Source organism: Gigantopelta aegis, chromosome 8, assembly GCF_016097555.1.
Source record: "Gigantopelta aegis isolate Gae_Host chromosome 8, Gae_host_genome, whole genome shotgun sequence".
NCBI classification, from domain to species: domain Eukaryota; kingdom Metazoa; phylum Mollusca; class Gastropoda; order Neomphalida; family Peltospiridae; genus Gigantopelta; species Gigantopelta aegis.
Genome location: NC_054706.1, coordinates 22,150,533 through 22,176,346, shown reverse-complemented (window position 1 = coordinate 22,176,346; position 25,814 = coordinate 22,150,533). Strand labels below are relative to the sequence as shown.

Sequence of the window (25,814 nt, the reverse complement as noted above, 5' to 3'; positions counted from 1 at the left end):
TCCGAATTGTAAACTCGTTACAACTTGTTTGCGTTTGGGTGCACTTGTAAGTAAGTCATTTCCGATTCCCTAACTAGTCAACAAAGTTGTATTCCTCTTACAAATTGAGCCATTTCCATTAATAATAAAACAAAGTACACGTATCTTTATTAAAAGTAAAATAACTTTTAAAAATAATTTTGCTGTACGTCTAATTAAATTTTTATAATATTTTACTGTTTTATCGACTCGAATGATTGAACTTTTTGTAAATTATAAATTACATCATCTTTCCTAATGCCATGGCGCGAAAAACGTATTCAAATAGTCTGCCACCATTTTCGCTCTTCTTAGATGAAACATTTAAGCTGTATGCTTTATTTTTATCACAAAAACAGAATTCACAAAAACATTTCGTTGACTTTTTTCATGTAAATTCAAAAGGTGAAGGTTGCTCGGTTAGAAATTTGTTTTTCCCCTGAGTTTATAAATAGGAAATTCGAAAGTCGGAAGTTGTGGAAACTATAATTAGGTGCACACTCAAACACAGCATTAGTATCCAGGCACACCACAAGCAATTCAAAAATTTAACAATTCCCATAGCCGTCAAGAAATTACAGCATTTTGTTTTTATTGGTGTGTTGACTTGTTGTGTATTACATCACCGTTCAACACATTTCAACCAACTGCTTGTCCTGTTCCTCATCGTCGTTCACCATAGCAAATTAGGATAATGTTTTGGTATATCACTATAGTAATAGTCATCTCGAATATTTCAAATTTTTGAAAAATCGTGTTGTGAGTTGACTCCAATGAGGGGCTCCGTTAAAAATCGCCATTTGCTTGTAGGGACACACACACGCACGCACGCACGCACACACACACACACACACACACCACACACGCACACACACCACATACACACCACGCGCACACACACACACACACACACACACACACATATATATATATATATATATATATATATATATATATATATATATATATTCTATTCTACTTCAAAATTACATTTTTAATAAACTGTGGAAACAAATAACCGTTTGTGTTAAAGCGTGATCATTTTCATTCTAACTTTTGTATCTGACAAATGGAATCAAATTCTACGTGAAAACCAACACGTTTTCCTGCAAATTAATTTCGACACTTCCTTGATTTAATATCTATTAACATCGATTTGTCATTGCGTGTACATATGTATATTACTGTATTCAGTTGGGTACAAAGCGATCGAGAATTTGTTAATGAAAAACTATAATCTGATTCGTCATCTGGAAATTGTGAAACTAATCGATAAATAACCAAAACAGTTGTATTGAGAAGTTTTCATTATTAATATGGTCCTTGAATGAGTGAGTGAGTGAGTGGGTGTGCGTTAGTAATTGAATGCGTGAGTGAATGAGAGAGTGAATGCGGGAGTGTGGGTTATAATGAGTGTTAGTTAACGACTGAGTGAATGAGACATAGTGTCCAGGCTCGTGTGATGGAGGAGGGGGGGGGGGGGGGGGGGGGGGGGAGAGTTGGGCGGGTGTTGGTGGGGGAGGATAGTGGTCGAATCCTCTTGCTTCGAAGCGATTTTCTTCTTCTTTAATTTCAATACTAGTATATTTCCCGGGTTAGCAATGTCTCGACCACAGTAAAACAAAGATCAATATATTTTCCGGGTTAGAAAGACTGGACTCTACGTAAAAACTTTGGTTCCCACAGACATGATAGCACATACCACGGCCTATGATTAGTTTAAGGGCGGGACGTAGCCCAGATGGGCTATTTCTCGTTCCAGCCAGTGCACCACCACTGGTATATCTAAGGCCGTGGTATGTGCTATCCTGTCTATGGGATGGTGCATACAAAAGATCCATTTCTACTAATGGAAAATATAGCGGGTTTCCTCTGTAAGACTATATGTTAGAATTACCAATTGTTTAACATCCAACTGCCGATGATTAATGTGCTCTAGTGGTGTCGTTAAACAAGACAAACGTTAACGTTTTAAAAATTAGTATAGGCTATTCTTTTAAATATAGCAGTTTATTTATTGATTTTAATAACGTAGACCGACTACGATCTTTAAAAAAACGTAAATCATTTAATGGGGATGCATCTACACCCCTAACGCCACTGGATTTTGTAACACTCGTATATTATATTTGTTATTGTTGCATTAATTCATTGGTCTTTCTTAAATTTTGAACATAAACGATATACATTGTATATTTTGTTCTTTTTTGTGCTACTAATTCTAGAATCTTCTTTTGATCGATATTTTTCAACCTCGATATAATATTTATGACGCAAAAACTCCGCGAGGACATTTTTTTATGGTTTCTCTATTTTAAAACGTAATCTGTCGGTAACATCATGCTATTTGTTTGAACATTTGCTTGCTGTTCTAGTGCAACTGCTTTTCATTAAATGTGTGTTCGGACACATTTATCACCTCTGTAATAATCCTTTGTAGCCTGAAAGATAAAAATATTAATGACAGGAAATGCGAAACCAATTGCTTAGTTATTGGAATTTGCTATTAAAACGGCTTTCATTTGCAAAGACACGGCCCATTCATTGCGGTTGCACCATTTGCTCGTGCCACAGGGATTCCTTGTTCTAGGGCGAAAACCTCGATAAAACAATGAACCGAGATCCACGGTTTGAGCTTTCTGTCACTCAGTGCAAGCTTGATGCCAGCTCTGATATTTCGTGGCACGAACACCTCTGGATAGTGGCAAAAAGTCATGAAATAGACGGCCAACTGTTTGAGATCCACAGTCATATTTCAACAAATAATGCATTGGGTAAACACAAGATGGCCCCGAGATTCCTAAGGAGCTAAAATTTCTCTGAATGTGAGTGTGAATACCAAACGGACATTCTCACGGGAATTTGAGACCAGATTTCCTGGAAAGAAATAGAGGAGAAAAAAAAAAGATAGGAGAAAAAAGTGAGATTAGAAAACATAAAGCATCATTGCTTTAACTTTATAAGATAACCAACGCTTTAATTCGTTCTCCACCTTTCCAAAAGTAGGATTTAAGATTCCTGACATAACTGGAGCTACTTAAGCAAAGGAAATTAAACGAAATAACATGTCCGTTTAACGACATATTGCGTAATGATTGGTTATTGGATAAATACCATATGTTTCTTGGGACAAATGGTCTAGAACGCGACAGAGAAAACCTATACCGCAGGATTGATGTACAAATAATTGAGCACTCGTTGAAACCGAAACCAAATTCCCCTAGAATTAATAGATACGTATCACTGTAATTTTATTAAACGAAGATATGATTTATTTGCATCCTCAAGGAATTACCTTGATATCTTAGACATTGATCTACTATTATCCGGCTCAATAAACCTACAAATTGAAGAAAACTATTTAATTTTTAAAGCAGTACATAAATATATAGCTGAAAGTAAGAGATTCGAGTTGAACTAACTTATTATTCTGATCTTTACTGCCCCATATAAGGTTTAGCTCCACCACTATCAATTTTTCTCGACAATCCCATTTCTATTCTATCTACTCTCTACCTTCTATTACTATATATTAATAAATATTAATTATGCTAAATAATTTATGCCATTGGACATTATGTGATTATGTTTTATATATGATTATGAATATTGATTATTGTCTGATGTCCATCTTGTTTAGGAGAGCACTTATATTGTTGTGCATTCCTTTTGACTTTTTTCTGATCAATAAAATATCTAAAAAAAACAACCTGTAATTTCAAAACCAGCAAAAGCAATAAATAGAAGACATTTTGAAGGGATTGGTTGTTTTAATGAGATTACTATCTGCTATTACGTACGTCAATTGCAAGTAACCAGGCTTGAACATTGACTACTGGTTACTGTATTGGTGTACTCCGGTTCAGTCAAGTTGAAACAACAAAGTATATTGCTGAGACAGCTGGCGAATATGATATTAATCCAGTTTTATTCATGTAGTAATTCAGGAGCTGACACCACTTTAATCATGTTTTCTGTTGCAAAATTTTTGCGGCTATTTCTTGCTGTAGCCCATCATGGGGCATGAGGAATTTGCAGTCTTGCAAGTTGTATCCTGTGCTTTACTGAAACATTTGCACTTTTCTCATATTTCGTGACACATATTTTCACCGGAAATTATAGGGTAGGGGAAACATAAACTGCTGTAGATTCTTTTTTTTTGCTCTACTGTATCATACTACCACTCAAAATGTGTGTCTTGGTGACCTCTTACATCTAGAATATGCAATATGCAAATTACTTTGATAATTAGGTCACCAGAGGTCAAAAGGTCACCGATTTTGACGACTGCCTAAAATCTAGACACAAATGTGAAGAAAAATTCACCAAAAATACATTTTTTCAAACAAAATCAATTTAATGCCTTTATTTCTTAGCCAAGACGTTTTTCAAAATAGCCACTTTTCTTACTTCAAAAGTGAATTTGCAGTTGCCTCAGATCAGGCAGGCCTATATATTAATACCGCAAAAAGACAACACTTCTCAGTTACAAACAGCTCTCAATCTGTTTCCATATCACTTTCATAGTCGGATTCATCTGAATCCGAGTTGTGCAGCACATAGTCATCCGGTGTCAGCTTCTGAACTATTGAGAATCTGCCAAGGAAAGGACATGATGTTTGCATTGCAGGGAAACATTAATGGAACTGAAACGCTGTAGTATGCACAGCAAGAATGAATTTGTGTCGTGGTAGCAGGCCCAGTGCTTATAAACCTTAAAGTCTAGACATTAATAATGAAGGAATGAATGAATGAATGTTTAACGACACCCCAGCACGAAACATACATCGGCTATTGGGTGTCAAACAATGGTAATGCATCACAACACAAAAATTCAAGATACAAATAAAAACAGTGTAAAGAACTGTGAAAAAATACAAATACAAATATCACAGATAGATACTGACTTTTACTCAAAACTTCAATTTGTGCTGTATTGGCCATTCTCAAAGAGAATGTTACACCCCTGCACCACGGTGAGGTTACAACACGCGCAGGGAGACATTAATAAAGTCCAGAATTTAACATAATGCTATTTGAATGGCGTTGTCATGACGTTAAAGTCTGGACTTTATTAAAGTCTAGACTTTAAGGTTTATAAGCACGGGGCCTGGTCTTGTCAGAGGTTCAGAGAGGCCCAAGTACTTCAGTCTTTGAGAATCCTCGCCATAAGAAGCCGCCCTATTGACATTCAGGCGCAGATATGTTGTGCCTTCTATCCTCATCTGTGTTTTTAACTACTTTATTGGTAGTCCGGTTAGTTGAGCTGCCATATAAATATACCTTCTTCTCTTTGTTCGAATCAGAAAGAGGAAAAGTGTGGGGGCGAGAGAGAGAGAGAGAGAGAGAGAGAGAGAGAGAGAGAGAGAGAGAGACTTAAATGATTGGGAGGGGAAAATCCACGCTCTCTCTCCTTATTCCCTGCACCTCCCTCCTAAATCCTCCACAATCGTTCCATTCTACAGAGATACACGATGGACTCCTTCGTGCTAGTAATGCCGGCCCCATTTTCAGCTTTGATTAACGTTTATCACCGCCCAGGAGCGCACATCGATAATTTTCCGCGATCTTCTTTATTGGTCTGAAAGCTTGCTTTTGTCTTAATAGTTGAAATGTCAAAGGTCACTGCGATCAATGCGACATCAACGGCCCTAAGTCGATGTCTCGATGTCATCATCAATACCTTTCGGCGTAAATCTTCGGAAACCTGAGGAGAAAATAAGTCACTAGTACTCATGCATAAAATCACATAAACCCTGGACAAATCGCAATCTCCAATCTGAATTTCCAAGTGGAATGTGTCTGCCACAGAAGCCGACCATAAACACATTACAAGGAATGAAATATCTTCGAGGACCGATCGAAATAGAATATCTGCCTAAATGCTAAACCATGAATCTCCGTCTGATACGTGGATGGTCATGGAGACATGATGTTTTATAAACAATCTCCACAATTATCGCTGTTTTCATGACGACTATTTTTCAAGATGTAAGTGTATTTTTACATGACTCTGAAGTTTACAGTATTGCTTAGTTGCGACATTTCGTAGAACTGATCCCAGTCAGGGGACTTATTGGGCTATATCTCATTGCGGCTAGTGATCCACGATTTGCTTGCCAAAACCTGTGATATGCGTTGCTTACTTCTGAAACAGATGCGCGTAAAAATACTATTTTTACGTGCACCTTTTTACCAGAAAGACAAAGAGGGAATAGTGGCCGATATGAAGTGGACTCCCATTTCACAAGCTAATCCGTTTATCTCATCTGCGCAGACAGACTAAACCATTACATTTTCTGGGACAGTTTCGTGCTTGAGCTTAATTTGCATTTAACTTCGAAATAATAATGTCGTCTCCATCGCCATCCTTCTTCTCATTATCATTGCCATCGCCGCCATCATCATCATCATCATCATCATCATCATCATCTTCTTCATTGTTATAACATCATAAATCGTCAATGTCGTCATTATCATCATCACCATCATCATCATCATCAGTATCATCAATATCGTTGTCGTCATCATCATCATAAGTATCATCTTCGTCATAAACATCATCATTATCATCATCACCACCACCACCGCCACCACCACCATCCTCCTCCTCCTCATCATCATCATTATCATCACCACCACCACCACCGCCACCACCACCATCCTCCTCCTCCTCATCATCATCATTATCATCATCACCACCACCACCGCCACCACCACCATCCTCCTCCTCCTCATCATCATCATTATCATCATCACCACCACCACCGCCACCACCACCATCCTCCTCCTCCTCCTCATCATCATTATCATCACCACCATCGTTTTATCCCCCCAAGACTATATCTAAAAGAATTCAGTAATAAATTTGTACTAAAAATGGAAGTATTTGCAGTGGTTGTTTTCCCCCACACCAAGCTAAATCCGTTCGATTGACAAATGTGAAGGCTAGCGGGCAAATGTGTCGTAATTGTCCAGTCGATCATGCCAGGCACTTTGTGCGACATTAATAGTGGGAATTTGACTTACACTAATGTCGAACAGAATAAAGTAAATGACAAGGGAACGTCCAACGTACCGACAGCGCCTTCTCGTACTTGTGAAAACCAAAGCAGAGATAATGGGCTAATGTACTACAAACCATGATCATCGTTGGTCGACCCAGTCGGCTGTCTCCTGTGCCAACCAATAATCCATGATTGGTATTTAGCAGCAACTGGGATCACACATAAAGGTCAACTTGGGCTGAAGACCCTATAGTTGCAACATTCAAACAATGGGCTGACAATTTTTTTAAAAACCGAAACAGAATATTTGCCTAAATACTCAGCCGTAAATATCTGAGACATCAACAAGCCTCTCCCCACAAAAAACAACAAGCACACACACACACACACACACACACACACACACACACACCACACACACACACGAAAACCACAAACACTCAAACAACATTTTCTTCCCCCCCCCCCCCCCCCCCCCCACACACACACACACACACCAAAACAAGAAACAAAACAAAACCAAAACAACCAACAAATAAAAATAAAAACCTCCCTCGAAAATAAAATGGTAACTTGATAAATTACGAAACAGTCGTCCTTTATATCTTGTTTTAGCTGCCGGATACAAGTTGGATGTAAGTAGCTGTGTTGAATTGTATGTGTTGAGGTAACGATGTTATTTTGACGTTGGTACAAATTTATTAAATCGATAATGATATGTAAAGCCTATATTAAAAATTATAATTATCCTTGCTTGATGACTATAACCCCCCCAAAAAAACACAAAAAAACACAAAACAAACAAACCACAACAACAACAAAATAACCCACAACGAAACAAAACAAAACAAAATACACAACAAAACAAAGACAAAAGAAGGAGACCCCCCCCCCCCCCCAAAGAATCCACAACAAAAACAAAACAAAAACAAACAAAATAAACCCAACAACAATAGCAGCAGAAGCAGCAGCAGCAGCAGCAACAACAACAACAACAACAACAACAACAACAAAACCCCTTTTTTTTATTTATGAATGCAAGTCAGGGTAGGGGTAGTGTCAATGCAGATTTGATAGCATCTGAAGGATCTATTATCGTGGGATCAAGTTGACGACAGCTCCAAACCTGAACGCGATAACTGAGACGAAAGCTCTATTACGTTTGACAACTGCTGCGTTCGTGTCATCACACTTTCCAATTCTCCTCTCCATGTTTGTAATAGATCGTCTACTGCGCTTCACTGCATCTGACGTTGGATGTTAATGTGCGTATTCCCCAGATCTCACTCGTTACCGTATGCATACGCCAGCGTTTGCAGAAATTATGAATTTGTGCTTACAAAACGTGATTTTTTTTTTAAATTATTAGCATTTTTTTATTTTTAACTATTCCATGGAACACTTGTTATTCTTTCTGTCTGTCTGTCTGTCATCTGTATTAACATTACATTTTAGAAATCTTCCGGTTCTAGTCGTTATGTTGATTACATATACAAAGCGTTGCGAAGTGTGAAGCATGTGATATATCTTCATTTGCTATTTTAACACTATTGCCACTTTTTTTCCCCATGGACACATTGGTCTTCTGTCGTGTCTGTCATTCAATTTTGAAATTACTTTTTCAAGAAACGTTTTTTTGCATTTTTTGGGGTCTGAGTGGTTACATTACGTGACCATATTCCTGGCACTTATCTTGATTTTGACTGCTTATGATATGCTAACAAGTGGAATTCTATGGCAAACTAATCCTATTCAGATAACATTCTATATCTGGTTCCTTTTGCAAAAGAAAACCTTACCCCCAAACCTTAATGTTGTTTTTATCATTATTCCAGAGATGACATCTCGTTTTGGAAACCACCTTTGTTTATGACCATGGCCTATATACGAATAAAACCAGGAATATTCGCCTATTATTACAATGTTGTCTGCCTCATTTGAGTTTGAAAGTACATTTTATATTAGGTTAGCTATTACTAAATTTATATATAATTTAAACTTTAGTTAAATCGGTTATCTACTAGTTGGATATCCGTTTTGTATGTGTGTACAATAACAACTCTTTGATAACATTTATAATAATAATAATAATAATAATACATATAATAAATGCAAACTCCATGTGTAAATGACATCTCATTATGGGTAAGTAGTTCTGTTTTGTATCCTTTATATGTTGGCCCATATTTCTTTTTAAACTATAACATTCAAAAATAGACCTGTTTTGTTGTTTTTAAGCGCATTTTTTCCACCTAGTTTCTTCCACGTCAACAAACTGGAATTTTTTGATAAAAACACCTACAAAGACCGCTTTGAACCTTGTCTTTTACAATATTATTAACTCTATGTAAAATATGTGCATATATTCCGGCCAGACATACAGACAAAACGATTTTTTCAGAGTAGAGACAGTCAGAAAAATAGATATATAGATTATAGATAGATATTTAGCTAGATAGACAGACAGATATATGGCTTTAGACATAATACATATATATTTTTAGTAATCTTTTTATTTATGGACTTACATTTTCTCTCAAACTTCCGGTTGCGCACGACAAACCCTACTTGATATTGAAAAACGAAACACTTTTCGAATTCCCAGGTGGTGTTTTATGTTGTAGTTTCTTTTTACATTATCGGTTCACACAGGCTCTGTATTTGCGTTTTACAATTGAAGGGACCAGTTCACCCGGTGAGCGACTGTTTATTTCCCCACTGCAAAATAATCACGGCTTCAAAACAACAATGCCACTAAACTCAAGTGGAGTTATTTTCTTTCCCAAGCGTCAAATAAATTCAAACGTCATTATTGTTCGGTATGCAGATTTCTCTCTTCTCGTCTCTCTCTTCTCTCTCTCTCTCTCATCTCTCTCTCGGTCTCCTTCTCTCTCCCCTCTCTCTCTCTGTTATCTCTCTCATTTCATTATGATAATGACTGATTATTTTTCCCAAGCGTCAAATAAATTTAAAACCCTCCTTTATTGTTCGGTTGCGGATCCAATCTGCCTTCCATCCGTGTCTCCTCGGGCGTCTCCTCCCTTCTCCGCTCTCTCGTCATCTCCTCTCTCTCCTCCTCATCTCCTACTCTGCTCTCTCTCTTCCGGGTCTCTCATCTTTCTCAACCAACCTCCCCTATCTCGTCTCCTCTCCTCTTTCTCCTCTCTCTTTCTCTCTTCTCTCCTCTCCTCTTCATCTCCAATCCCTCCTCGCTAGCCTTCGTCCTCCCTCTCACCCACACTATTCTCTAATCCACTGATCCCCTCTCTCTCTCTCCCCCCCACTTCTATTCCTTATCTCTCGTCAGTCTCTACTTTTCTCCCTCTCTCCCTTCCTCTTCGCTTCTTTCCTCTTTATTCTCTTCTTCTCTCTCCTCTCTTCTCCCACCTTCAACCTCATCCCCTCTCCCTTCTCCTTCCCCCTCTCTCCCCTTGCCTCTTTTTTTCCCACATTTATTTCCTATCCATCTCCCTTCTACGCTCTCCCCCTCTCCTACCTCTTTATCGCTTTCCTCTCTCATTTCTTCAATCCCTTCCTCACTTCTCTTAGCTCGTCCTCCTCCCTCATCTCTTTCCCTTTCCTCTATTTTTTCCTGATGATTACCTTTTCCCCCTAGCCTCCCAAATAAATTCAAACGTCCATTCTTGTTCAATTGCGGATCTGCTTCGTCCACCTCTCGTCTCCCTCTCTCCCTCTTTCTCTCTCCCACCCTTTCTTCTCTCGTCTTCCCCTTCTCTCTCTCTCTCTCTCTCCTCCTCTCTCTTTCTCCTCTCCTCTCCTCTCTCTACCTTCTCTCTCCTCTCTCTCTCTTTTCACTTCTCTCCCTCTCCCTCTCTCCTCTCTCCTCTACTCTCCCCTCTCTCTCTCTCTCTCCTCCTCTCTCTCTCCTCTCTCTCCCATCTCTGCCTCTCTCTCTCTCTCTCTGTATCTCTCTTCAGTCTCCTTATCTGATAAGATGATGCCACTGCGATGCCACTGTTGCGTTGATGATGATAATAATAATAATAATAATAGAATAATAATATATAATAAACTATTTAGATGGTGTTTTTTTGTCAATTACAAACAAAAATATATACTGGTATATAAATCATGTGTATTTGTCAATGTTGCATTTATCTGTTTGAGGGCGGGATTTAGCTCAGTCGGTTGAGTGCTCGCTTGAGGTGCTTGCGTCGCAAAAATCCAACAACCTCGGTGGATCCACTCAACTGAATTTTTTTTATCGTTCCGACCAGTACACCACAACTGGACCAGTTTTCGGATTACAATATATGGTCACATGATATGAAACTGCCATCGACATAATGAAATACTTAGAATTAAGGTTAGGTTTAGGGTTAGTTTTTACAATATTTTGTGATACATTTTCAAATTTTATTGATTTAAAGGGACATTCCTGAGTTTGTTGCATTGTAAGATGTTTCCGACTGATAAAATATTTCTACGATTAAACTTAAATATTAAATATATTTTCTTATTTAGAATATGAGTGTCTGTATATTCAATGTGGTTCTAGTCGTCTTAATATTTGTAAGAAGTCCAAACGGGACTTTGTCTTCAAATAAGTTCGTACGTACGAAACATATCCTGCTCTAGTGGATGGCATCCTACATAATGTGATTTATATATATATATATTATATATATATATATATGCTATATACTTAGATGTTTTAAAATGCAACCTATGATACAGATTCATCGGTTTAAAACTCATGATAAATAATATATGACTGAATTTAGAACTGACCAGATTCTGGTCAGTCAACACACAACAAATTATTGGCCTTGGAAACCCACTTTGCGAATTTACATAGCAATTCGGTAAGAATGCTACTACATCACGGCATGATGTTTTTTTTACGTCTACGGCAAATTGCATGTGATCCCCCAGTAGTCTGTACGGCTTTGCATGTATTAGGCTGGTCAGTACCTTGAACCAGTGGATGCTATTTTCAGAACGTTTGACCTTGACGAAGACAATCTTGATAGAATTCAAGTCATGTCTTCGTTTTCGTTAGAGATTAATCTAGAATTCAAGTGCTGTTTTCGTTTTTGTTGAAGTAATATATAAATCCAGTATGAAGGATGGAATTTTGCACTTAATCAAAAGCATAAACACATTTTTATTAGACTAATGCAGTGTTTGTTACATTTATACAATGAATTATTATATGTTAGTAAGTAGAATCTGAACAAGACCGAAACACTGAAGCTGAGGTGTTTTTGTCGTAGGCTCAAACCCCTTTCTTGGATCCATTCTGTGACTGGGTGCTTTCTCCTCACAACGTAACCCCAATAACAGCACCACGACTGGTATATCAAAGGCCGTGGTATGTACTATCCTGTCTGTAGGATGGTGCATACAAAAGATACATTGCTACCAACTGGAACAAAATGTGCGGGTTTCCACTCTATGACTAAAACTATATGTCAGGATTATGAAATGTTTGACATCCAATAGCCGATGATTAATAACTCAATGTGCTGTAGTGTTGTCGTTAAACAAAACAAACACACGTTTATATTATCACTACATCTATGAGTAATTGTGTGTTTCCAGGCACGGCCGAGATGTCTGACGAGAAGATCCTGATCCAGACGCTGCTGGACAACTACAAGGCGCGGGGGAAGATGGGGCGGCCCGTGAAACAGCAGAACGAGACGCTGACCATCAACTACGGCCTCAGTCTCATCCAGATCCTCGACCTGGACGAGCGGAACCAGATCCTCAGCACCAACGTATGGGCGTCGTATGTAAGTACGAAGTCTGGGTCTGGGTCTGGGCGTCCTATGTAAGTACGAAGTCTGGGTCTGGATCTGGGTCTGGGTCTGGGTCTGGGCGTCCTATGTAAGTACGAAGTCTGGGTCTGGATCTGGGTCTGGGTTTGGGCGTCCTATGTAAGTACGAAGTCTGGGTCTGGATCTGGGTCTGGGTTTGGGCGTCCTATGTAAGTACGAAGTCTGGGTCTGGGTCTGGGTCTGGGCGTCCTATGAAAGTACGAAGTCTGGGTCTGGATCTGGGTCTGGGTTTGGGCGTCCTATGTAAGTACGAAGTCTGGGTCTGGATCTGGGTCTGGGTTTGGGCGTCCTATGTAAGTACGAAGTCTGGGTCTGGGTCTGGGTCTGAGCGTCCTATGAAAGTACGAAGTCTGGGTCTGGATCTGGGTCTGGGTTTGGGCGTCCTATGTAAGTACGAAGTCTGGATCTGGATCTGGGTCTGGGTCTGGGTCTGGGTCTGGATCTGGGCGTCCTATGTAAGTACGAAGTCTGGGTCTGGATCTGGGCGTCCTACGTAAGTACAAAGTCTGGGTCTGGATCTGGATCTGGATCTGGATCTGGGTCTGGGTCTGGGTCTGGATCTGGGCGTCCTATGTATGTACGAAGTCTGCGCTGCGTGTGGGTCTGGGCGTCCTATGTAGGTACGTAAGTATACGGAACCTACAGTGCACGCCGGGTATTCATCCCCCATGTGAAGCCATACACTCAGGAGACACACCCATAATCGCACCCGTAAAGTGGGAGAAACCCATTATGCCTAGCGGTGCCGTCACTCTGGTATGAAGCCGGTACTGGCATGACCGCCCCCCCCCCCCCCCCCCACCCCCCATTGCCTCAGGTGGGATACGAACCCAGTACCTACCAGCCTCAAGTCCAATGGCATAATGCTCTGGGTGGACTTGCCACGGTTGCTAGGTGCGTTAGGATAGAGTAACTCCACTTATGATTTTTTTTTTTTTAAAGTATGTTCCTGGTAGGAGATAATGGTTAGTTGTTAGGGTTAGCGAGAGAGAGAGAGAGAGAGAGAGAGAGAGAGAGAGAGAGAGAGAGAGAGAGAGAGAGAGAGAGAGAGAGAGAGAGAGAGAGAGAGAGAGAGAGAGAGAGAGAGGCAGCGAGATGCACAGAGAGAGGTTCGTGTAGTTGCCTCAGAAGCTCACAGGACGGGTTTAACTGTCGGCACAGCACTCGCACACACAGACACAGACACACACACACACACACACACACACACACACACACACACACACACACACACACACACACACACCAGTAAAATGTGGTGTTCGGATTGTGGGAAGTGGTATATAAAAGATCACTTGCCGCAAAGCAGTAGTGGGTTTCCTCTGAAGACTACACACTACATGTATGCCAGAATTACGAAATGTTTGAGATGCAACACGCTTTACTTTAAAAGCTAACATTTCCTCACTGAGAACTTATAACTCACACTGCGTGGGGAAACGATAGTAGTATTTGAACCCAGCACTCTTTACTTGCCATATGTTCGCTAAATTACCGAGGTTCCTCAAATACATGAACATACACACCGACGTTGATCACTGCTCCAGTTAGGGCTGGCACCCACATCGAGTGTGCTAGAATAATTGTTAATATAAAAACTAAAACACCCATGTCCAATTAAGGTTCAAACACGCTGTCCTGGACAACACATCAGTTGTCTGCTCTGCCTGTACAGGACAGTGGGTTTGTGCTTAGTTGTTGGTGGTTAGTGTGAGAGAGAAGTCGATGTAGTGGCCTTACACCTACTCATTAAGTTTTAAACTCGCTCTGAGAACCGGTACTAGGATACGAACTCAGTACCTACCAGCCTTACGTTCGATGGTTTAATCACTACACCACTGAAGCCGATCGGGATGTGTAACTACATTATTCTTTTTCAGAGCTGGACAGACATGTACTTGGCGTGGAATTCGACCAGTTATGACAACATCACGACCATCAGAGTGCCCAGCGAGGACATCTGGACACCAGACATCAAGCTGTACAACTAGTGAGTTGCTTTCAAATCAGCAGTTGTTTTTTATTCTTCACATTGTAGCATGTTGGCGTAGAATATATTAGAATCACTTCATTTTAAACAATGTAGAAGCATAAAGAGCGCAGAAAACATCGAGGCCTAATTCACTAAAGTGTGGCACCTTTCTGATCTCGCTAAGCAATGCAACAAGACTTGCAATGTATCTAAGAGAACTTAAGGGAGCTTTACAAATTAGGCCCCTGATCATGATGTAAGGATTGTCTGTCGAGAAGAAACGTTTTTTGTAAATATATTTATTACTAGACTGAAACGCTTTATCAGGCTTCAAAATGACAAAGACACCCCCCCCCCCCCCAAAAAAAAACCCACACCCACAAACCCCCCAAAAAAACACACAACAAAAACAACAACCCCCCCAAAAAAAACCCCAAAACCCCCAAACAAAACAGACAAAAAACCCTCAAACAAACAAACAAAAAATAACATACAACCCCCCCCCCCAAAAAAAAAAAAAAAAAAAAAAACCCCACAAAAAACCTAAATAAAAAACAAAACAAAAATAACAAACAAACAAAACAAATAACAACAATAACAATAAAAACAAATATGACATATTTTAACTTTGTTTTGTGAAGATCGGGATCGTCCACTTTCACCAGTAAAGGAACAAGAAATATTATTACGTCGAATATCTAAACCCGTCTGCATTTAATGAGCATCTGTTGACAAAACAAAGTTTTAATTGTCAGAATTGTTTGACCCACTTTCAATACCAGTGTTCCAAATATGTGACAGATGCCGGCAAATTCTCAGCACCATATCTTTCATTCCCAACCGTGTGGTTAAGACCCTAATTGTATTGCTTCTCTCTTAGGAATTCGTAGTGGATGCTTTGCATATTTAGATTTGAGATGGTAATCTGACAGTGAGTTTAGAGGTGTGACCAGAGATGCAAGTCATCGATCAACAGATGAGTTCCTGTCGTACAAGAAAGAAAACACACGAAGAACAAACAGTTTTGTTGATTAGATATATCGCTAACCATATTGCTGTAAACCAAGCTGTCACCCAGGCTTCACCATCAACATATGAAACCCTGAACCCCTATGATCCCCATCAACAATCATTCCTATCTATCATCCTCCCCCCACCCCCACCTCTCTCTCTCTCTCTCTCTCTCTCTCTCTCTCTCTCTCTCTCTCTCTCTCTCTCTCTCTCTCTCCATGTATGTATGTATTGGTGCATCTTCCTCTCCCTTTCTGTATTTCTGCATATCACTGTGTATATATCTCTGTTTCTACTACTCTATCTCTATCTTTATCTTCCATAAGTATGTTGTGGACACACATTAACTCAATTTCCTGACTTGGTCTGTCCAAGGTTTAGTTCATTGGTTAGTATACGCATTTGTCACCAGGCTTGACATCATATACCACAGTTTGTTTTAGGAATCTGGCATTGACAACTAGCTGGATCGCAAATATGAAAGTATAGTAATTATGAATATGTTAGAGTTTCGATAAGGTGTTGGCAAGTTTTAATTGGTCGATTGAAAGGTCATAAGATAACATCACCAGAGACATCCACGAGTGGAAGGTAGTAAAATTAGTTTTAAAATCAGGAATTTCCCATTGGGATACGGCTAATGAGAAGTTTGAATTCTATTATCAAATACACCTTCTCTCCCATGTACCCTCTCTCATTCTGTAACTGTCTGCCCCCACCCCCCTCTGTCTCCATCTCTCCCATGTACCCTCTCTCATTCTGTAACTGTCTGCCCCCCTCTCTCATTCTGTAACTGTCTGCCCCCCCCCCTGTCTCCATCTCTCCCATGTACCCTCTCTCATTCTGCCTCTGTCTGCCCACCCTCTGTCTCCTTCTCTCCCATGTACCCTCTCTCATTCTGCCTCTGTCTGCCCCCTCCCCTCCCGCCACCCTCTGTCTCCATCTCTCTCTCTCTGTCTCTGAGTATATTTCTCTTTGCCTCTCTCTCTCTCTCTCTCTCTCTCTCTCTCTCTCTCTCCCCTCTCTCTCTCTCCTCTCTCTCTCTCTCTCTCTCTCTCTCTCTCTCTCTCTCTCTCTCTCTCTCTCTCTCTCTCTCTCTCTCTCTCTCTCTCTCTCTCACACACACACACACACACAACCACCCTCCAATCTACAGATCCTTGCCGAGAAACTGTGATTGAATATCTAGATGATGAAAACACGTGCATGTGATTTGTTTATTGGTTCGCCAACTAATATGTAAAACGACTCATAAATTTGGTTCTATGTTCTTGATTTCGTCCTCAGTAAATTATTATGTATACATAATTTGTTTTCGAAATTTCAGCGCCGACACTCGCCTAGAGGAGAAACGCGAGGCCCTGGCCGTGCTCACGAACGACGGATCGGTCATCTGGATGCCTCAGGCCGTTTTCAAAAGTTCCTGTTCCATCGACATACGTCACTTCCCGTTTGACATCCAATCGTGTCATCTCAAATTCGGGTCATGGACGTACGACGGGTCGAAACTCGACCTCCAGTTCCTCTACAATGGCAAAGACGGTTTCGAAATGACGAACTACATCCGCAGCAATGAATGGGAGATTCTGAACTCGTCTGCCCAGAGGAACGTTCTTTATTACCCGTGTTGTCCCGAACCGTACGTCGACCTGACGTTCCGACTCCAGATGAAGCGCAAGGTGGCGTTCTACAGCTACATTCTCATCTTGCCGTGTGTGTTGCTGTCGTCTCTCACGTTAGTGCTCTTCTGGCTCCCGCCCGAGTCGCCAGCTAAAATGCAATTAGGTAAGTCATGTAGGTGGTATATTTTTGCCGATTATCATGATAAAGCGCGGCCAAACTTGCAGAGAGGACCCCAGGGATCAATGTAACGTAGTCTATCTGACGTGACGACCTTTATGTGAGAGATGGTCATAGTTAATTATTTTGTACTTATTTCTGAGAGCGGTTCCATTAGAGAGGATTTTGCGTGTTTTATTAGTTTTTATTCTGATTAACAGTGATAGCAAGACAAGAACGAGGAGATTTAAAAAAATTAAAATAATAAATTAATGTTTAACGAAACCGGAACATACAAAAAAAATAATACATTGGCTATTAGGTGACAGCCAACGGTAAAATATACATGAATAGCGTGATTACAAAATCAATATAAAAATTCAAATGCTAAGACAAGATTTTTTTTTTTTTTTAAACAGTACTTAGTGAAGTAAGGAGAACATATTTAACATAATTAGTTTACAAAGTCCTTTCTGTACTGACAGCGGAACTAGATTCGTATTAAACCAGAAGATTGGCGCAAATTACCAGTACTTACCTGAATCTGAGTATGCTCTCTTGTTAGTTTTTATAATATTAAATGCTTTTCAGACATGTTTCGATAAATGCTATTTTACGTTTTCTGTTATTTGAAAAAGGAGGAGTGTGGTTTATCGAATCAACCAGTTCTTCTTCCGAAAACTGACATGCTCATGTGGTATCATTCTTGTAATGTCGTTATTCCCTCCGAAAGCAACAGAGACAAAACGAAAAGAATGTTCAATACTATCGTATTAATCATTGAAAGTATGTTAAATTAGTTTGAGAGAAGAAAGGTAAATATATATTTGCGTATTAAAATAGTAATGTCATTGTATATATACTAATCAAAAGAATTTAAGGGTCAGACGATATTTTCGACATTATTTTCTGAATGTCAATTATATTAGCTAGACCATAATGTCACGCATGGTATTGTTCCATTTTGACGAAAGTGGGTCTAAGCAACCCATAAATGAATTAAAATCCACTGTCATTGACACTGTCGACTACTTCTAATGGCGAAAACATGCTTACATTTGCACGTAAATTAGGGCGAAAGCGAAAGGTCTGCTAAGTGCCCATAGCTTGTTTTTCACAAAGCGCTTCATTTGCACGCTTTGCACGTGTATTCCATGTTCCCAATGCTGAATTTCCGTATAATTGGAGCTTGCATCGTGTACGGTGCACACTCCAAATTCGACAATGGTACGACTTCAACTGACTATCGAAGATCGAGGAAGGGCTATTGCTTGGCTTCAGGATGGCAATAGCAAAGAAATGTTGCTCTGAGACTTGGTGTCAGTCAGAGTGTCGTTGGCCGACTGTGGCAACGGTACCAAACAACGAATTCTGTTCGAAATCGTCCACGTTCGGGAAGACCCCGAAGCACTACAAATAGAGAGGACCGCTACATCACCAATATGGCTCTACGTCAACGCACAACCACTGCACGCCGATTACGTGACAATCTGCGGACTGCGACTGGAACTCGAGTGTCTGATCAAACCATACGCAATCGTCTGAGAGCCAATAATCTACGCTGCCGTCGCCAGGCTGTTCGACCACCACTCCTACCACGTCACAGAACGGCCAGACGTCCTTGGTGCACGCTTCATCTGCGGTGGCAACGTTTTCAGTGGGGTCGAGTGATGTTCACTGATGAGTCCAGGTTTAGTCTCCAGTTCAACGACGGTCGGGTTCGTGTCTACAGACGTCCTGGGGAGCGCTTCGCTGACGTTAACGTTAGACAACGTCACCGGTTCGGTGGTGGCAGCGTCATGGTGTGGGGCGGCATCTCTATCCACCACAGGACCCCCCCCCCCCCCCCTATGTGGTGGATGGCAATCTGAATGGAATCCGCTATCTGAATGAGATTATCCGGCCGTTGGTTCTCCCAGGCCTTCAGCAGATTGGCGGCGGGGCAGTTCTGCAGGATGACAATGCCAGACCCCACCGCGCCAGGGTGGTAACGGACTTTCTCAGACAACAAGGTATCGCCAGGATGGATTGGCCAGCATATTCGCCTGACTTGGCCCCAATAGAGGACGCCTGGGACGAATTAGGCAGGAGAGTTCGGGATAACCATGCCCCTCCGGCGAACCTTCATGCTCTGGGTCAACTTCTTATGGCAGAGTGGCAGGCCATTCCCCAAGAGTTCTTCAGACGTCTGATCAACAGCATGAGGCAACGATGTGTCGAGTGTATTCGCGCCAGGGGTAGATTCACACACTATTAAACGAATGTTCTAATGTGTAAAATCCATGTTTGACAACCTTCAACTTTGACAGCATGTCATGTGACTTTCTTGTATACAGTGACGTTTATTTGTGGGGTTTTTGTAAATATGGAACAATAAAAAAAAAAATTGGTGTAGTTTACATCATCAATCTAATACACTCTGAAAGTTATTTGGTTATAAATTGTTGACCCTTAAATTCTTTTGAGTAGTATATTATTAATAACAGGATAGGTATTTAAATGTTACCAGTACACTAAGACCTTTATTATTATTATTATTATTATTATTATTATTATTCATTTATTTATTTATTTATTCTTGTCTTGGTCTGTATGCGGGGATGAGGTTGTATGGGATTCACATTGTTTTGGATGGATATTCTTGTATATAATTTCGTGGACCCTGTTATTGTTTTCTTCCAGGGATGAATATATTTGTGGCCTTCTTCGTACTGCTTCTGTTGTTAGCCGAGTCCACCCCTCCTGCTGCTTCGTCCATCCCACTCATAGGTAAGAAACAGTCATACAGTTTATACTAGCTTCTGTTGTTAGTTGTTAGAAGAATCTTCTTCTTGTGCAACTTCGCCCATTCCGCTCATAGAAACTATCGTACAATTTATAGTAGCTTATGTTGTTAGAAAAGTCAAATTTCTCTGATAGGTAAGAAACAGAATCATACAGCTTTTTTCAGTTGCATATCTGTCTAACAGCTTCTGGTACAAGTGCAGGCGGTGAATAACTCTATGCAAATTGGTTAATGTTTTTTTGTTTACTTTAAAATGTCCTGTTTTTGTTTTTGTTTCTACTCTAGGTGCATACTACTGTCTGAACATGATTCTCATCACGCTATCAACGCTTCTCTCAGTAGTCGTGGTCAACCTCTACTTCAGGGGATCCAGAACGGCGGTGCCTGTGATATTTAGAAAAGTAGGGAATCTCTCTCTATCTGTGTGGTCCTTAACCATATGTCTGACGCAATATAGCCGTAAATAAAATGCGTTGAGTGCGTCGTTAAATAAAACATTTCCATTCCATTTATTCATGCATTGTAAAACCCGTGTTAACTAATAGACAACCAAAACAAGACAGTTGCTCGTTTAATTCAGGGGAGATAAGTTGAACAGGTTTTCTATTTATGGCAAGCCTAAACTTAAACCTAAAGCAACAACAACAACCAGAGTTTTATTTCATATAAAAATCACCAATGGTGGCACATGTATTATTTGTCACATTAACTACGAAAAAACAAATCATACGGAGTATTACATTACTGAGAAACTTGTTTCAAAAATTCATTTGCAAGGGGACGAATACGTAAAAAGATGGTGCCTTTTTATTAAAACATTAGAATCATTAAAAGTGCATCTTCTTAGATTTCTTTTTCAGTTTTAAAAAGCTATTCAATTTTATTCACGCGATTTCTATATGTCTTAATGAAATTCAGTAAGACCACCGAGTTTTTCTCTTTTGTAACTCTAATGTTAACTATATAATAGATCAACAATGTACTAGTATATTAATGTTTTCCTGTTTTGCCTTTGTTGTTTTGGAGTTTTTTGTTGCGTTTTGTATACTGCTGATAAAATATATTAGTATCATTGTTTGTAGACCATTTGTATATGTACGGGTATATATGCGTGTATGCCAATAAACAAATAAAAATATAGAATGAAACAACGTTGATCTCTGCATTTTGTCATTATAATAATTACATCATGACCTTGTCTCTGTTTCAGGTAATGGTAGATTTCTTTGCCCGTGTATTCTGCATGCGGAACCAGCTGTTCGACCTCCGCCAGGAGCGCGAGCCCTCGCAGGTCCAGTCATACGTGAAGAATAACAAGGAGAAGAAACACAGCGAGTTCAAGTACGACCGCGTGGGCTGTTTTGAGATGCAAGCCGAGGAGACGTGGCGGAACCGCGCCAACGGAACCTACCACAATCCCGGGGCCGACAACGAGACTCCGGTCCCGACAACCTTTGCGATACTGGAAGCGGAAGTGAAGGAGATACGCAGACACCTGCGTCTGATGACAGACAAACAGGCGGACAGGGAATACAAACAGTACCTAGCCAGAGAGTGGCAGATTGTCGCGCTTGTGTTAGACAGACTTTTCTTCTTCGTCTATCTGCTAGCCATCTTTGCGTCCGCGTTCACGATATTTGAAACGACAATGGTTCAGACGCCGCCACACGATCCATGACCCGTGTGTATGTATGTGATATTTGTACAATTCCATGTTATATACTGTGTATGGGTGTTGTGAGAAATGTAATTCGATAAAACCCGCTGATAACGAATATAATATGTGTGCAAGTGTAGAAATTCAGTTACTGGAGTAGCTGTGTTTTCAAAAGAAAAGATGGAACAAAAGAGTCCGTGAAACGAAGATCTTAAAACCATTTACATAAAATGTAGATATGTAAAATAAATTCAGTTACTGGAGTAGCTGTGTTTTCAAAAGAAAAGGTCGAACAAAAGACTCCGTGAAGCGAAGATCTTGAAAACATTTACATAAAATGTAGATACGTGCAGAAATTCAGTTACTGGAGTAGCTGTGTTTTACAAACAAAACGAAAAAAGCTGGAACAACAGACTTCATGAAGCGAAGCTCATGAACCCGTGTACCAAAAAAAATGTAGATACGTGTAAATATATTTGAATACCATTCATTGCATTGCATATGTGAACCTTGTGAAATGAGAAATCACTTCCAACGACTTATGCCTATGATTTGTGTACAGACATCTTGAATAACGCGCAGAGTCGTGGTCTTCTGGCACGGAGCGGGCGTGTGTGTGGACGACTTCATACCTACATACTCACCAATACTCGCTAGTTAGTCTTCATGCAAGTCATTATGCCTGCTTACATTGCTGATATTGAGACCTGCAATACATTATTGCAGCTCCTATATGTACAGAAGGAATATGTTGCCCTTTATATACATAGACGTACCACCAGTCATATTATACAGAGATTACACTGGAAGTATGACACGTGACCACAATTTAGATTTCTCCAGATTGTGACACAAGGTGTTGCTGAGGGGGAACATTACTAGATAATATAATTATAATATCACTGATGGGTTGTTTTGAATTAAAATGTAAAGAAAAACAGCTGGATATTAGTAACAAAGGAATTTGGTAAGTACAAATGTTGCAATGCAAGCGTGGCATCCATATAATAGATTACATTTGTATCGGGTAGGGTTTGGGGGTGAAGGGACTTTTCGTTAGTAGTGAAATTCAGATAATCAGGCATTTGATGTTGGAAGTGAAACACCACAAGACACTTCTAACGGGTTTATTATAAACTGTCTTTTTAAGACACCGTGGAGTATTCGACATACATGAATGTCCAAGCGATGCCATAAATGTAAATATATAAATACTATATTTTCTTCCGTTCCAAGTAATCTAATTTTTAATAAATCATAATGTTTTATATAGTAGATATTTTGCACCAAAAATGATGCTACATTGAATGCTTGGTTAGACATAGACAAATGTTGTATTTACTGTATGCTGGCTAACTCGTAGAACACTATACTGATGGAAAGAAACAAGTAATCCTATAAAGGTTGTACTATACCAAATAAAATCCCATAGGCGACCATGTTAACGTTTGTGCTTAAAAACACTGTATGCAATATTATATCAACCAAACTATGACCCATAAATATCAGTACTACAACCCCTACCTCAAAGTATTAACTGAAAAAAGGTACCTTTCATTGCCCATTTTCGGTATAACCAGATGTTTTTATAAAAAACCCTAGTTTTACACAAAATTTGAATACTTTTTTTTACAGGTACCCCATACATGTTCCAAGCACAATGCTACTTGACACAGTGGTACTAGATGAAATCAAATTGCATACATTTTTAGCTCAGATAAAACTAATTGTTTTTACAACCAACACACTCACATTTATAACCAATCACAGGACTTGTGGTGTTAACATCTCTATTAAAAGTTAGGTGCACCTCGAACTTTGACCCAGCCGGAAATTATTTGGTTTAGTCCTACCACAGCCTTATCCACAGACTCTGGGAATTAACCATGTTACTGACACCATTCCCACAGTATTGACATTCAATCACACATTACATCTTTGTACTCTATACAGATAATAATATAGCCTGTGCTACGCGTGGGAATATTTGGATAGGGTGTGGTGGCCTTACACAGGGATCACCCTCCCCACCCCCACCCAAAAAAACCCAACAACCCCCCCCCCCCCCAAAAAAAAAAACCCAACAAAAAACAACAACACACATACACACACACACAAAAAAGCCAACAACAAACAACGACCACCTTGTAGATAGGCACCGTCATTAAAGGAGGCCGTATACACAGCCGCCGTGCATGTAGCCTCGTCTGTGTTAAGTGACAAAGATGACAACATCCATTGCGGCTGGAAACTCAAAAAGGCCTTTCGTTTTATATTATAGATTACTATAAAATTAATGAATTAAAATTTAGTTTACATTACAAAGTGTTCTTTTTTTTATCTTTCCGTCAGTATAATAATGTATTATTTCTATGTATTCGTCTGCAATCATACTAAACTAAAATGTGTTTCTGTGTGCTTACTAATGTCTGCACAAGCACCGCGTAAGAATGTATTCACATTGTCTCGGTTTAACGTATGCACTGTCACATAAAGAGATAAGGTTGCTATGTGTTGTCTAATGTCCCTCACGTAACGAGGATGTTGACCTGGCGTTAATGTCTGCACAAACAGTAATAGAACAATTACTGATGTTCTGATTAATGTCGGCGATAGAACCGAAATATATCACATTTATTATATTGTTCTTAATATCTGAGAGAGAGAGAGAGAGAGAGAGAGAGAGAGAGAGAGAGAGAGAGAGAGAGAGAGAGAGAGAGAGAGAGAGAGAGAGAGAGAGAGAGAGAGGCAAAGACGTTGTTGGTCTTCTTTGTGGTCGCGATTGTAGGTTTGGGGAAGAGGGTATTGTTTCCTGTCTTAATGTTGAAATAAGCTTATTTTAATACTGGAGCTCCACTTGACATTATGTAACGTCTGCTCTTCTTCGTAAATGGGGGCTTTTCTGTCTGTGGAAAAGTACATTTAAAAGCTCCCTTTCTGCATTAAGAACAATGTAGTGGATTTCCTCTGATGACTGTGTGTCAGAATTACCATATGTTTGACTTCCAATCCGATTACTAAATGTGTCGTTAAACAAAATAAACGTTTTCTTCGTAAACCGACGTGTTTCGCTCACTCATATACGTCGACTTAAGTACAATAACATTAGAGTGTTAACTTCACATGAAAAAACATAAATGTATGTTTATAATGTATAGAAATCGATCCTTAACACTCGAGTCTGTGCCTCTGTACTGAATAGTTTCAGCTGTATATTTTAATAAAGAATTATGTTCGTCTGGCTCGCAATCTGTGTTCTTGCTCACACATAAGCATCATTATTCCAAACCAGGATGATAGTCACGCTTGCTAGACCCTGCATGATTACAACATGTTAACATCTAAACTTGTGTCAACGCACAGTATTCATACGGCGTTTGAGCCTCGGAGTCTAAAGGTTTTTATAATTTAGTTTCCTGAATCTGGAGAGAGAGAGAGAGAGAGAGAGAGAGAGAGAGAGAGAGAGAGAGAGAGAGAGAGAGAGAGAGAGAGAGAGAGAGAGAGAGAGAGAGAGAGAGAGAGAGAGAGAGAGATGTGTTTGTGTCAAATCTGCATAGAATAGTAACAACATCTTTATTGGAACTTGAGTTTTAATCATCTTTCTTACGTTACGTTGATATCAGTTTGTTCTAACATGTACATGTATATATTCATCACAACTTTAGATTGTTTACTTGCTGTGATAGAACTGATTATGATTTTTGTAAATTACGAAACGAAAAGAAAAAACAACAACATTTATTGTATTATTTTTCTGATGTTACCTCGTCCATAAGAAAAT

General features: G+C 39.7%; 1 protein-coding gene across 3 annotated transcripts in view; it reads left to right on the top strand.

Annotated features, from left to right (window-relative positions):
• LOC121379960 (neuronal acetylcholine receptor subunit alpha-10-like) overlaps positions 1 to 23,716 on the top strand; it is an 83,292-nt gene extending 59,576 nt beyond the window's left edge. For 2 of the 3 annotated variants that reach the window (XM_041508658.1, XM_041508657.1), the window contains 6 exons: positions 12,591 to 12,784; positions 14,710 to 14,819; positions 17,140 to 17,597; positions 20,274 to 20,360; positions 20,662 to 20,777; positions 21,587 to 23,716. In XM_041508658.1, coding sequence (XP_041364592.1) covers positions 12,591 to 12,784; positions 14,710 to 14,819; positions 17,140 to 17,597; positions 20,274 to 20,360; positions 20,662 to 20,777; positions 21,587 to 22,054 — 1,433 coding nt within the window. In that variant the 3' untranslated portion in view covers positions 22,055 to 23,716. Of the gene's footprint in view, positions 1 to 12,590; positions 12,785 to 12,817; positions 12,823 to 14,709; positions 14,820 to 17,139; positions 17,598 to 20,273; positions 20,361 to 20,661; positions 20,778 to 21,586 lie in introns of those variants that run through there. The other variant, XM_041508659.1, reaches the window with a different exon arrangement.
• Positions 23,717 to 25,814: the final 2,098 nt, after the last annotated feature.